The 15,499-nt window shown below is 40.9% G+C and overlaps 1 protein-coding gene across 3 annotated transcripts in view; it reads left to right on the top strand.

The window, feature by feature from the left end:
- Positions 1 to 15,499, top strand: part of ATG10 (autophagy related 10) — a 215,337-nt gene extending 199,838 nt beyond the window's left edge. For 2 of the 3 annotated variants that reach the window (XM_041752105.1, XM_041752103.1), the window contains exons 6-8: positions 13,359 to 13,456; positions 14,101 to 14,217; positions 14,333 to 15,499. In XM_041752105.1, the coding sequence (XP_041608039.1) occupies positions 13,359 to 13,456; positions 14,101 to 14,212 (210 nt within the window). In that variant the 3' untranslated portion in view covers positions 14,213 to 14,217; positions 14,333 to 15,499. The remainder of the gene's footprint in view (positions 1 to 13,358; positions 13,457 to 14,100; positions 14,218 to 14,332) is intronic. The other variant, XM_041752104.1, reaches the window with a different exon arrangement.

Raw genomic sequence — 15,499 nt, 5'->3', positions numbered from 1 at the left:
AAGGTCAGTACATGGACAACCCCATGCCCTCTCAACCTGATTACTGTATGTGTATTGCCTGGGAGAGAGCCCTTGCCCTTGACGGGGAGCTAGATTTGTCCTGTGATCTGTCTGTAGGTGGGCCACTCTCAGAGTGGATCTTGTCCTGAGGCCAAAATGGGGAGGCTGTTCTAGATGAGTGCTGAGAGTTTTACATCGTGTTGGAAAAGCAGCTGTTCCTACTTCTAGAGGAGCACCAGCTAGGACAAAAAAAAAAAAAAAAAAGAAAAGAAAAGAAAAGAAAGAAAGAATAGGCCTCATGAGGAACATGCTAAAAATAGAGTGTTTTCAACATTAAAAAAAAAAGCATTGAAGAAAATTCACATTCCCTCAGGTGTGTTTGCTGCCAATTATACTTACATCAGTTTGACATTCTTATTTCGTGCCATGCCGCAAGATGAAAGTTTGGATATCATTTTCTTGGTGGGTAGGTTTCATGTGAGCATATCCATAGTTGTAATCATAATGAATAGACAGTGTTGGGTGCTGGTTTTCACACTTAACATTATTTTCCAGGCCTTTGCCAAGAAAAGTCAAGAGCTTTTAGAGGATTGATATGATAATACTATAGCCATATTTATACCGACTGCCACAGGATCTGAGGAGAGCATGAGCTTTAGTTAATGTGATTTGTTATGGCCTATTTTCATGGCCCTCTGACACTCAGGTGTCTCCTGCTGGAGACTCAGGTCAGATAATGCAAGCATGCTCTGAGAGACGGAAGCTTTGGCATAGCTTTCTGAGAAGTTGGTGACCCTACCCCAGCCAATCTGGAAAAGCAGCAGCAGGGACATAATGTGTTTATTAGCATTTGAGAGAGTCACCCAACCCTACTCTGAGCTCTAACCCTTCTCCATATGTTTGTTCTCCTGCCTCAAATCAGTAATTCCCAAGGGTTGCATCCTATGGCCAAGTCAGAAGTGGCATAAAGCCAAATCTAGTTGCCTGGAGTCTTCATAAAGTCTGTGTGATGTTTGTGTGAAATATTTCTGTGGAGGATTTAATTCTAACATGAAGATAGTGCTACTTAAAACAGTGAGGGACTAGTCAAGTAGTTTATATTGGTTGCAATATACATTAGTTTAATAATTTTGCAGGGAAATGTGATAATACAGATCAACAGCCATATAGATATCCCCACTGTTTTTACTTATTCCTGAAATGTTATTTTAAGGAAATAATCCACAATTTGTAATACACACACACACACACACACACACACAATGTATAATAGTATAAAACTGGAAAGGGTTCTAAATATCTGATGGGGGTATAATGGTAAAGTCTGTTATATTAGCCAGATGGAATATTATGTGACTAAAAGAAAATTACAAGGAGTATATAAAATACAGAAAAGTATATATTAAATGACGTTAAGAGCTAAAGAGAAAAAAATCACAAAATGATATATTCACTGTGTACATAACTATGAAAGATAAGTAAGTAGATAGCAATAAAATTGGGAAGAAATCAACCTTTAAGAGAAAGGAAAAACAAAAACTCAAGGATGACCTAGTCTGAAGCGATCATCAAATTTGTTGACTTCGCTGGTGTGAAGAGATGTGTGCAAGAATAACAGTGATATCTGAGCTCAGCCTTGACTTCATGTGTGAAGCCTGCTTGGATTTCCTGGTACTGGTTTTCTTTTTCAGTTTTAGGCTTTCTTTTTTTCATAGACTTTCTTGTCTAGAAACTACTGAACTAGATCCAAGCTATAAAAATCAGTTCTTAAAATTCCAGTAGAAGTTACTATGGAGAAATGAAAAAAATGGATTTCGCTGGGAAGTGGGATTAGAATGTACATTTTTTTTATCCTAACATTGCTTACATTTTTAATAAAATATCTTTAAAAATAAGTATCTGCCATCGTTGCCCATACTACTTGCTTGCAAAATACCAGGAATACAATTGTTTTCTGAAGAAAATCTGTTGTTTCAGTTTTATATGGAAGAATGTAATTTCTTAATACTCTAGCATATTGATAGTATTGTTTTTGTTACCTTATTTCAAATAATTACTGATCTAAAAAGTGGGAGCATTATCTCATAGTAGCTAAATTTTTATATATCTTTGCCTAACATTTTTCATTATTAAACACGTAATAACAGATTTGTAATGGGTTTATCACATCCTTAGGAATTTTCTTCACAGAGTCTCTTTTGAGAGATCTTCTAAAGAGAAAAACTAATTTTAACTTAAATCCCTGGGAAATCTGCTTCTGGGAATAAAAAAGGATCTTTTATTACGAAAGTTGGATAAGAAGCAGGAAGGAAATACATAACTTTTAGTTGTAAACTAGGGTGCTTTTATTAGGAATTTATATTGATTATATTTATCTGAAGAGAGCATTTTGATATTTTTTTAAAAAGTCATCTTGAAGATTCATCTGTATGCCTTTTCGTTGCATTAAAATAGTATTTGGCACCATTCTAAAAAGTAATTATACTAACAGACTGCTATTTTATTTTGTGTTGCTCATAAAACATCTTCCTGTATGATAGTTCCTAGACATTAATATCTGATTATCAGTGAACTAGGTTGTTTGTGAGTTTGTTCTTGAAAATCCTTGAATTTTATGATTGCTGATTCACCTCTCTATTATACCCCAACATACCTAAGCTCTAAAATAGTGTCACTGTTTTAGTGAGTAGCTCAGAAATAGACTTAGTGAGCCAGAAATTGTCACCATTATGTAACAGAGTGGAAGAAAAAATAAAAGAATTAATACTTGGAAAGAACAAGTTCCTAATTGTTTTCCTTTAAGACAAAAATAGAATAAATGTAATGCCTGCAAGTTCTTTCATGCCGAAGTGCTGCGTTTAGTCCTTAGCAGGCTTGGCAATGGCAGGGAAAGACTGTGCTGTGTTCTGGAATCTGGACGTGAGCTCCATCATTTCTGGGTGCTATGACCTTGGCTAAGCCACCCCTCTGAGCAATTTTCTACTAGTTGGGTGGAGGCGGAATGAAGGCTCTGTCTGGCTCTCCTGACACTTAGGCGTTTGCCTAGAGAGAGACGGACTGAGAGTGTCCTCTACCGATACCACTACTCATCAGGTATTTTTAAAAAATGGATGTTTCCACCAGAATGGAACATTTTTAATAAAAACGTTGACGTGGAACATAACAAGGCTTTTAACCAGAGACTTAGAGTCCTTTTTGTCTTCATTTAAATCTGTTGTATTTTTCTTTCTGTGACGCTATATAAAAATCTCATCAATATACAAAATCATTCTGAGCCTCAGATTTTCTCATTTTCTCTGGATGAGAGCTTTGATTAGCTTTTTACAAGTTCTTCATTAGTAATTGGCTGGCTCTTTTTGTTTTTGGCTGTTGTCTCTAATAAGTTTCTGTTCTATCAAAGAATTCTTTGAGGATGGTCTGAAATATGCTAGTCTGTGTCATGTTACAGATATTACAATTTAATGTTCTTTATAAAATGCAACCAACAAGTGCTATCAGGATTAAATGTTCAGTTCTTCTTTTTGATGCTGGTGGCTGGGATGGGTTGTTCAGTCTTCTCATCATGCCTGACCTAGCTGTGCAGCCGTTTCTGTTTAATTAATAGACATTTACATAAGCTCTTTTTCCCCCAGCAAGCTTCATAATGGTCTTGTTGGTTATCTCCTTTCACCCTGTGAAGTATCAGCAGTGCTATTTCTAGTTTGCATATCAAAATACGGAGAGATTAAATAATGTACAACAAATTGATAACTGAATAAGTTTAGGAACTCAGAATTCTGACATATTAATGGTGTTGCTTAAAGCAACAACCCATATAGAGTCTATAAATATATTCAGACTCTGCTTTCTAATGCAGGAGTTGGAGTTGGGACTGTCAGCAGCCCGGGGAGGGAGCCCTTTGTAGATGTTTGCAGGAGTGGGAGAATTAGTTTCTGGACTCCCTCTGGAGCCATGAAAGGAAAGTTTTTGTTAGCAGAGGAAGTGGTGTCTAAGAACTATTGCTGTGATGTTTGTAATTTTTAATAAAAATTCTGGGAAGCCTGGTGACTTCTGTGCAGCATGTGAATTTGAAGAACTCTCCTTTTTATTTTTAAATCTACTTTTCCGAACGCCTTTAGAGTTTTACTCCCAATTAACTGGCCACAAAATGCCGACAGGTGCAGCTTGAGCAAAGCGTAGCTTCTTCACTGATCTCCCTCTGCCTGTCCAAGAAACAAGGAGAAACTCGCTGACCTTTCACGGTACTTGGGCAAGGTGCCCATTTCTTTCCCACATGTATCTATTTTTAAATATACTCTCACTGTCTTTGTATCTGCATCTTCACACACTACTGGGGATAGATGTCTGTCCTAGGATATTTCTTTCCCCCCCCCCTTGTTTTTCCTCCCCTGTCTCTTTTCAAAACTACACAAGAGGATTGCTTGTACTTCAAACCTGGCTTCTTTATCTTATGTAGGTGTTGATCACTTCCAGAGAATCCTTTGGATCTTACAGGGATCGCTTCATTTATTTAATAATGTCACCAACACAATAAAAAAATAGGCATTTTTCTTCTCTAACTTTACCAGACTTCTCAATCTTTTTTTTTTTTTAAAGATTTTATTTATTTATTCATGAGAATACACAGAGAGGAAAGAGAGAGAGACAGAGAGAGAGAGAGAGAGAGAGAGAGGCAGAGACACAGGCAGAGGGAGAAGCAGGCTCCTTGCAGGGAGCCCAACGTGGGACTCGATCCCCGGTCTCCAGGATCAGGCCCTGGGCAGAAGGTGGTGCTAAACCGCTGAGCCACCCAGGCTGCCCCAGACTTCTCGATCTTACTTAATAGATGGAAGTCTGTGTGTCCGTCACTGAACTCCCTTCCCACAAAGCTTAGAGTAATCTTGTTCTGTCTTAGGGCCTACAGCCACAGGTTTGTCTTTCCTGCCTCTAGTCCTGCCCTCTGTTTAAGTCCTGGATGGGATGAAGCGCCATGACTTCAGGAAGTCTTTGTTTCCCCTCCTCCTGCCAATCAGAACTGACCTCTCCTTTCTCTGAATTCCCATACTCCTGGATTGGTACCTCTTGAGCTGTATGTGATCTGTTGTGTATTATAGTAATTTCTGTAACCCTTGAATTGTGGATGCTCTAATGACTGGGAGAGAGGAGGAGTGGAGAGGAGATGTCCTGTTCCAATTGACTCCAGGTCCCTCTTAGCTCATAAAAATATACACCCCATGTACAGTCTGGTGTTTCCAACTGCACTGCACTCAACACAGTGTTATGGAAACCCCTCACAGTACAACAAGCATTAGGGTTGTAGGGTGAAAATAGTAGTTGAGGAGGCATCAGGCTCTTACCATGAGAACAAAGAATCTTTCCATCCATGGGTCCTCAGGCCTGGGTTGCCTCTCATTTATTGGTGAGCCCATCTTTGGCCTCCAGCACCTGCAGACTGTCCTCAGGATACCCTCCATCTCACAGTGGGGGAACATCTCATTCTTTCCCAGTGCCACTGAGATCCCTACAGTCCTCTCTGAAGTGGGAAGCCTCCTCGTGTCTCTTCTCCAAATGATGAAAGAAAAATCACTCCCATAGAGGGTGTCTTTCTGCCAGCTTTTCTGGTTTCTGCTCATGAGTCCTACTACTTACTCACCCCCCACCATCAGGCCAAATGACATTTCAGTTCTCCCTAAAGACCTCTTTTTCCATTCTCTTTAGAAATCCTAAGTGGAGGGGAGTGAGTGGTGAAAGACTTATTGGAATTCTCTCTCCTAGAGATGCAGACCAGGACTTTTAGTATTGGGGGTGCAGCTGGACTGTAAACCTCAGGAGTGGAGATAATGAGATGTTATTTTATATATTTCTAGTTATTTTATATCTAAAACTAGACTATAAACTCCATGAGAGCAGATTTTGCTTCTATCTTGAGTATGCTTATATCTCCAGTGCCCAGAACAGTGCCCGGCATACAGAATTGTGCTCCATAAATATTGCTTTGAGTAAATGAATAGGTGGATAGAAGGATAGGTGGATGAATGTTTATCATGGAGTCTTACCCACAGTAGGTACTCAGTGATATTTATTGAATGCATTTGTGAAAAACACATGAATATAGGAGTGAGTTAAGTAGAAATTCGTGAGTTTGTTATATATTTCATATATTTTAGTAGTGTTTCTTAGTTTCTTAGTCTGGCTAACACGTGTCAGGGGGATACTGTGGTGTAGTGGTGGTAGGCTAACTCAGAGAATTAAAATATATATCATGGATGCCTGGGTGGCTCAGTGGTTGAGCGTCTGCCTTCGGCTCAGGGTATGATCCCAGGATCCAGGATCGAGTCCCACGTCAGGCGCCCTGCAAGGAGCCTGCTTCTCCCTCTGCCTGTGTCTCTTCCTCTCTTTCTCTGTGTCTTTCATGAATAAATAAACGAATCTTAAAATAAAATATGTATCATGCATGGTACATCAATTTTTTTGGTAGTGTTATAGGATATTGTTTTTTATGGAAACCAAGAGATTGATTTTAGAATATATTGCAGGGTTGGCATAATTGTTTTTTTTTTCAAAGATCCATTTATTTATTTGAGAGAGAGAGAGTGAGCAGAGGGAGGGGCAGCGGAAGAGAGAGAATCCTGAAGCAGACTCCCGCTGAGCACAGAGCCTGACGTGACACAAGGCTTGATCCCAGGACTCTGAGACCATGACCTAAGCCAAAATCAAGAGTCAGCCACTCAACTGACTGAGCCACCCAGGCACCCTAGTTGATATAAGTTTTTACATGGAGAGTTATCCTAACTATGCCTTTAGACCCTCTCCTTTGTTCTTAGATGCACTTTGGAAGAAATATTTGGGAAAACAGATATTGAGATTCTTTTTTCTTTTTTTTTTAATTTTTATTTATTTATGATAGTCACAGAGAGAGAGAGAGGCAGAGACATAGGCAGAGGGAGAAGCAGGCTCCATGCACCGGGAGCCTGATGTGGGATTCGATCCCGGGTCTCCAGGATCGCGCCCTGGGCCAAAGGCAGGCGCCAAACCACTGCGCCACCCAGGGATCCCAGATATTGAGATTCTAATCTTATCTGGAGACTCATAATAAATGTACAGAATGTGCTGCCCCTGGTTTTGTAACAATGGCAGAAAATGTTTCTTTTCCTTTAACATCCCCACAGTGGCATCAGGGGCCAGTGGTGCATTGCACACGAATGTCCCCCTTTATAAAACAGGCTGCATGTGCCAATTATTTCCTTGGGCACAGTAGCATGTATTCGTCTCTGCAGTAATTCCACTAGTATTTACTGAGTGCCTATTAGGTGAAAGGCACTGTTATGGATGCTGAGATTAAAATAGTAATCAGAATACTTCCTCTGCCCTCAAGGAATTACAGTATAGTAACAGAAGACTCCTATAAAGAGTCAATTCCCTGTGCAGAATGGTGTGGAGTTAAACAGTAGGCTTGAGCAGGAGGTGCAGTGGAAATACAGAGGGAGGGACCTGATGCAGGACTGGCTAAAGGAAAGCTGAGATCTGTAGGAGAGAAATGGGCATTAGTAGGTGAGAAGGGTGGGAGGGTCTCCCAGACAGAAGATTGTGTGCAAAGGTTTGGAGGTAAGAAAAATAGTGTGTTTGGAGAACAGTAAGTAGTTTCATGGTAAACTGTACATAAATATAAGTAAATATCTAGTTTTCTAATTTTTTAAATTTTTTTAAATGCATAAGGTAAATAGAAGGCTGGTGCAGCTATATTTTTGTCTAAAGTCCTTTTTGGGGGGCAGAAAGCATCATCAGAGATAAATATGATCACTTTGTATTAAAGGTTCATTCCTTAGGAAAATATTTGCATTTAAATAAAGCAGCTTCAGGATATATAGAGCAAGAATCGACAAACTACAAACAGAAATGGACAAACCAGCTACTATAGAGGAGATTTAAGCTTCTTTTAGAAATTCATGGATAGGAATCTAGAAACTGGACAACACAATAACCTAGCTTGATCTAGTGACACCTGGGAAACACTCTAGCCAACACCTCATGATTACATATTCTTTTTTTTTTTTTTTTAAGATTTTATTTATTTATTTGAGAGAGAGGGAGGGAGGGAGGGAGACAGAGTTAGCAACTAAAATAGCACAAATTGGGGGGAGAGGAAGAAGCAGGCTCCTCGATGAGCAGGGAGCCGGATGTGGGGCTCAATCTCAGGACCCTGGGATCATGACCTGAGCTGAAGGCAGATGCTTAGCTGACTGAGCCAGGTGTCCCTAGATATTCTTTATACATATTCTTAAACACCCATGGAACATTTAAAAATTAAGAACAACAAAATAAATCCAAACAAAATTATATGTAGGGCAAAAATAAAATTAAGTAACAGAAATCCATAAGACAGAAGACAAAGAAACTTCAAGAACACTAACAAAAAACATATGGCAGGGAGTGGCATGCAGTAGGCACTTGAGAAATAACTCTCTTCAGTGAGTAAAAAGCAATAGAAGACTACATGTGTGTACCTGCAAAAGTTTGAAGTTCACCAAATAGTGAGTGATTCAATCTGAGTCGGGCAATTCTAGGCTATCTTGCTTTTACTCTTCATTCTTCTCTGTATTTTCTGAGCTCTCTCTTTGTATTGCCCTTCTACTTTTTATGAAAATACATTATTTTGAAATAAAAGTAAATAGATTTTTTAAAAGATAGACTAGAAAGGATTAAACATCCTTGATGCCACCTCTGGTCAGCGGGGTGAGGAGGTGCGATGTAAGCCTGGACCTGGGAGCTGCGTCACCCCTCACTACATGGGGGCCTTTAAGCATAACCCTTTTGAACCTGTTCTCCAAAGTGGCAAAAAGGAAGCCTTCCTCAAAGAATTATTTGGGTAGATGACCCCATGCAGAGCACTTGTACAGTGTCTCATACTGTAGATGTTCAATAGCCTTTTTCCTTTCCCTGCTTGAGGAAGCAGGCTTAGGGAAATATCCCTCTCCATTTCTAAGGAATGTGCCCCGAGTGGAAGGCAAATTTGATCAGTCTGGAATATGAAACTGGCTGAAAGCTTAGTATGTGAAATTATATTTGTGCCCTCCTGGAGAGCCAGGAAAATTAAGAAACGAACCAAGAAATTCATCCCCTTTATTAGATGTAAGAATGAAGGTGCAGTATTATCATTTCCTTGTGATAGTCATATCTAATAGTTCTGAAACCAATTCACAGCATTCATGTCAGACTTATTTTATGAGACATTTAACCATTGCTAAATTAAATTTCATAGGAGAATGTGCCTATATAACTCCTCTGGAGTTACAGAGATAGAAATCTGACCCATCATTTCTATTTTCACGGAAAACCATTTAGCAGAACTTTGTTCCAGTAGAAGTGTTTATTGAGTTGTAAGCCTAACACAGTTCATTGGCTGCATGTATTTCCACACTGACATTTTTCTCGGTGCAGATTTGCATCAGTTCATTAGTACTGACAGCAGATGGTAGCACTTTCACACAAATTTACCTTCTGAATTGATCTAAGAAATGTCACTAAAAAGATCCTGACAGTTTTGATGTTCTTCCATTTCTGAAAATGGTATGTTAAACAAATAAGGTGTAGGATTTTAGATTTTTTTTTTGAACTCCGGCACATAATTCCTAAACTAAAAATGAAAGACGGCTTTCATCTCTGATTCTGGCTGTCTCAGGGAGAAAGTGGAAACCACGGATAATCTTTCCTGATCACACGAGCCTTAAAAAATCTCCATTGCAGAAAAAGGGCTTTTGGAAAGTACTATCCAGATTGATTGTCTACACTGATCAGATGCCTCAAATTATTTGTAAATTCTCCACCTTGCTCTGAATATAAATTGATTGGCTCAGGTATTGGCTCAGGTCACAAGGCTAACTTTGAGTTCTCTCACTCCTGCAGCATTAAGGTATCCCTAAGATTAACTACATTTATTTTGCTTATTTATTTATTGACTTAAAGTTTTTTTTTTTATTTACTAGAGAGAGAGTGAGAGGACAAGCAGGGAACAGCAGAGGGAGAGGGAGAAGCAGGCCCTCCGCTGAGCAGGGGGCCCGGTGACCATGATGATGAGGGGCTCCATCCCAGGACCCCAGGATCATGACCTGAGCTGAAGGCAGATGCTTAACTGACCGAGCTCCCCAGGCACCCCTGGCCACATTTCAAAACTATGGATCCTTTTGCCTTCAGTTAGGGTTAAATCATTAAAAAATTATCAGACAAGAAGACTTAATATTTGCCAAGTGAGTGAATGAGAGAATATGTGAATTATAATCACATCGGGGAAACCTTTTACTTTTCTACATTGTATAATCACTATTATATGCATGATAACTCAAGGCCTGTATTCAGTACTCTTATATATTTAGAAACAAGGATGTGGGGATATTTTAAAAATTAATTTTCTATCTGTATTTGAAAAGTAATTAATGGTTTGGTTAATTTGCCACCACTGAGAGAAGCTGTTACACTTGAGAAAGCATTGGGAGTTGGCCATCCACAGTTTAACCGTGGAAGTGATTATGGGTGCTTCTGACACATTGCTAGAAGAGTGGTCATGATTAACAACATCCTTAAGGGATTTATTTAACAACAACAAGGAGTTTTTGGGTTCCAGATGCTCTCAAAATCAAGGGACCCTTTTTATTTTATTCATGGAACTTACAATTATTTGGATTATCTTATTTCTTTATTTGTTCTGTGTATTTATTGGCTGCTTCCTGCACTGGCACATAGGTTCCATGGGATCAGGGGCTTTATCTTTGAGATATAGTGATCTCTGTTACTATATCCAGAACTGTTCCTGGCAGACACGTAAGAGATGATCAATAGATAAGTGTTGAATTAATAAATACTAGTTGAAGGCAGGCAAGGGGAGCCACAATCAAGCTGGACAGGAGGACTTGCTTCAAGCAAACACATTTAGGCTGTGACCCCAGGGTCTGCTTAGGGATGGGAGGGAACAGTAGAGAAAGATCAGGAATGAAGGGAGCTCAGGCTCTGCGCTAAGAGTCAGGCCCCTGAGCAGACTCTACAGGTGACACTTGGGAGACATACACCCACCCACACCCAGCGGATACCTGAACCCTCAGCACAGATTTGCACCCGCAAATCTCCACACTCAGTGTCTCCAATACACAGCGGAGGTGCCTCTAATTTCCTGTGAGTAGGTTTGTACACATGCACACAGACGTGAGTGTTTTGGGGTTGGAGGGTAGAGTTATCAGCAACAACCACACGTAATTCTTTCCAGGGATGCTCTGAGTTCAGCTTCTCCTTGGACTGGCTGAGAAAAGGAGAAGCAGCCAAGAGAAGAAGCTAGGCCCCTCGTCCAAATCCAGCCAACAGGCTTGTTTTATTTGGCCCATTCTATGATTTTTTTTTAAGTGCCAAAATTTAAATTTAGGAGGTTTTACATAAAAATCTGGATTCCTAGGCTATTTTGACAAATGGGAAGGACCTGGCACACTGAACCTGCATTCCCACATGGCACAGTTGGCTGGAGCAGAGTAGCAAGCATAGCCTTGGCTGGGAGCACTCTCCTTTTGCCCACAGTCCTTTTCACCTGCTGGTGTATTGAACTGACTTCCTTCCTTCAGGTCACCTGCGCCGTTTTTGTAGATATTTGTCTTAGATTGCTTGGGCAGCCATAACAAACCCCCACAGATTGGGTAGTTTATAGACAACAGTCATTTATTTCTCACAATTCTGAAGTCTGAGATCAGGGTACCTGGCTGTTCTCCCGAGGGCCCTCTTTCAGGTCGCACACTTATTGTGTCCTCACGTGGCAGAGAGGGGTAAGCTAGCGTTTGGGGGTCTCTTTTATAAAGTCCTAAATCTCAAACACGAGGCTCTACCCTCATGACCTGATCACCTCCCAAAGGCCCCACCTCCTGTGATACCATCACACTGGGCTAATATTAGGATTTCAACCTACAAATTTGGGGGACGCAAACATTTAAACCATAACAATATTTGAGGTTGCAGTCTTTGGCATAATGGCGAATCCACGATGTTAACAGTCAATAAATTTATTGTCCAATAATTGTTTTAGGGGACGCCTGGGTGGCTCAGTGGTTAAGTGCCTGCCTTTGGCTCCCAGGGTCCTGGGATCGAGTCCTGCTTCAGGCTCCCAGCAGGGAGCCTGCTCCTCCCCCTGCCTATGTCTCTGCCTCTCCCTCTGTGTCTCTCGTGAGAAAAATAAAGTATTTAAAAATAATAATAATAACAACTGTTTTTGTGTTGGTACAGTTCGTGCTAGGCCACGCACTGCATAGAAACCTCCCGGGGCTCCCCGTTGTTTGCCAAATGAGGTGCATCTCCCGCCCTGGCAGCAGCCTGACCAGCACTGCCCTGTGGCCATTCTCTCATTAAGGCCGCGGAGGGCGCCTGGTGGCTAAGTTGCTTAAGCGTCTGCCTGTGGCTCGGGGCATGATCTGGGGCCTGGCGTCAGCGCCACCACTCAGCGGGGAGCCTGCTTCTCCCTCTGCCCATGTTCTCTCCTGCTGACCCTTCCCATCCAATGGGCTTCTCACTTACAGAGATGGCCCTATGAGCCTGAGAAAGACTGAATGATCAAAGCAGGTAAACAGGGGCACGTGGGTGGCTCAGTTAAAGGTCTGCCCTGGCTTGGGGTGTGATCCCAGGGTCCTGGGGTTGAGTCCCCCCTCCTCCCCCTCCTCATCAGCAGGCCCTGCTCAGCGGGGAGCCTGCTTCTGTCCCTCCTCCTCATTTATCCTCTCTCTCACTCCCCCTGTCTCTGTCTCTCAAATAAATAATAAAATCTTAAAAAAAGAAAAACAAGCCAGATGAACAAACTCAGAAGGAGAGATGGACAAACAGAAGGACAGCAATTTAAATAATGCCAGCCGTGCTCCTGCTCCCCCCTGCCATTCTACCCCGTGAGCCTGCTGGTGCCACACTCAGGCTTGAAATAGGCAACTTGTTGGCAAAGTTCGTGTAGAAAAATGTGCGGAAGATTTTGGTCCTCTTACAAAGAGGTGAATGAAGTGTATTGTTCCGAGGTCAGGCGCTCCTCACATCCTTGAGGAAAAGCTGGAGAATGATTCTCAGCTGAAGAGAAACACTAGTTGACAAAGAGTTAGAACTGAAAATGTATCTATAGTTCGTAGTGTGTAAACAAAACCTCGTGCCCCTTGCACTTGATTGTAAGGCTGTATTAATCCATGACTCCTCTTCTCCAGCTTGTTCTCATGTTTGGATTATGAATTATATTTCAAAACCGAAATTGATCTGTATCTTAATTTAGTAACTTGGAATTTAAAACAAAACTTTTATTTTAACAAACCAGATTGTGTGTTTTAACTTTTTCGAAGTAATTCACACTGGCAATCCGGGACCAACTCTGATTCTTACAGGAGCATCCGATACTTGGACAACCCTTCTTTGTACTTCATCCCTGCAAGACGAATGAATTCATGACTCCTGTGTTAAAGAATTCTCGAAAAATCAATAGGTAAGAAACACCATCAAGATACATTGGCTTTTACTCTTATTTTAAAAGTGTAAATCTTTTTATGTGACTCTAAAAGCTAAGCTAAAAAAGAAATATTTTTTGTAATAATAGTAATGGCTAACATTTATTGATTTTTCCTGTGTGCTAGGCACTGTTCTAAATATTTTAGATAATTAATGACATTGGATTTTTATAACACCCCATAAGCTAAGTTCCATTATTTTACCCAGTTTACAGAGGAGAAAGCTAAAGCACAGGGAGGTTAAATGACTTGGCCAAGTTCACACAACTAGTTAAGTGGTAGAACTGGGGTTTTAACCTGGGTGTTTTTGCCTCTAGAGCCATGCTCTTAACCACCACACTCCACTACCTTAGCCAGTGCTATAAATTTTAAGTGTAAAATTGGAATCATCAAGAGGAGTTAGGAGCCTCAACGCCCTTTAACTCCCCCTTTCGCTACCTCAGTCTCCTTGGATCTCAAGTCCGTGTCAGGCAATGGAGCTGACACTTGGAAATGCTGGGATTCCACATGGTGGGCACATGTCTTCGAAGACAGTTCTTCTCTTCTGTTGGTAATGATTTTCTACTACTACTCCACCTCAATGAAAACATTAGAATTGCCTGTATTTTCACTTGTTTCCTAGGAGTGTCAACTACATCACATCATGGCTGAGTGTTGTAGGGCCAGTTGTTGGGCTACACCTACCTCTGAGTTATGCCAGAACAGCTTCTCAGGATGAAGGAAATGTGAATTGACCAAGGTAAAAGGGAAGTCTGCACTGCATATTTTGCTATTATAAAGATCCTGTTGTCTCTCTTGCACGTGGGGGCCCTACTGGCCCCATCAAATATTAAGTCTTCTTTCATCTTTAATAGGCTGAATATGGACCGTTTAAGTTTCCAACCAACCAGTGACCAAGCATTGAGGAAGCATATTAGACTTTGCTATAATAATGCAAACCCATTTGCAGGAGTGGATGACTTTACTTCAGAATTGTTATTCTTGAAATAAGTCTGTACTGTTCAGGTAACCCTCTTTTATTCTCTTGGCTTTTGTTCTTGTTCTTCGCTTTCTTCTATTGAGCCAAAGAACCTAGAAATTGTGGCGTGAAGAATACCAGAACTGTACCTGGCCAGCCCTGATTAATCGGACAAATAACGTGCAGTAGTTCAACTCACCAAGATTTCGACATGGATTTATTTTTCCATTGGAAGCAAATGTCTGCAGTAACTGATATGCTGAAACCCTAATCTGGAAGAATTTTTGGTTTGGAGTTACTTGCTTTGTTTTTCATTTTATCTTGCCAGGGGCTGAAATTAAGACAAAAATGTAATTGCCTCTTTAGAGAATCTAGATTAGTGTCTGTGAAGAGGGATGTACTTTAGGGTCACCTGAGGATCTTTTATGATTGCAGATGCCGGGGTCCATCTCCTAAAACAGCTTATCTGGGGTGGTTTTGACATACTTGCTTCTGGAGAACCTCTGGTCTGGATGTACCTTTAGTGTGGCATTTATCTGAATTGGTTTGGTCTCCCAACAGGCCTTTTCCAATTCTGTGTAGAGCTCCAAATAGCTGGACTTCCTTCCTAACGTTTGTCTGGGCATTGCCCTGGGCCTCCTGGTTGTTAAGAACATCCAGGAGACATTTGTTCAGGAGGCAGCCCATTCGGAGGAAGCAGTCAGGGTGAGGGGATTATCTGCTGGCCAATCGCTGAAGACTGAGCCCACACTTTTAGTCTGTAGGTTCAGGGCTGGGCTCTCACACAGGGAGCAGAAGTAGAGAATGGGTTAATTCAAACTGCTAGAAAAGCTAAAAGTAAATTTTAAAATGCTGAGCTGCACATATTCATGCTGGGATGAGAGCCTGCTTACATGCTTGCTGGGCATTTTGGTATTTACCACTTAACATCTTTTCAACTTCTGCAGGGATTTTCCCCCCACCCCCACTCCTTAATGTAAACACAGATTTCTCAGCAAGTCATTTCTCAGACCATGTCATTTCTGGGGTAAAAAAAACCTAAATAAATTATAATAATGTGTCA

This window comes from Vulpes lagopus, chromosome 4 (assembly GCF_018345385.1).
Source record: "Vulpes lagopus strain Blue_001 chromosome 4, ASM1834538v1, whole genome shotgun sequence".
Classification (NCBI taxonomy): Eukaryota; Metazoa; Chordata; class Mammalia; order Carnivora; family Canidae; genus Vulpes; species Vulpes lagopus.
This window is presented reverse-complemented; position numbering and strand designations above follow the sequence as displayed.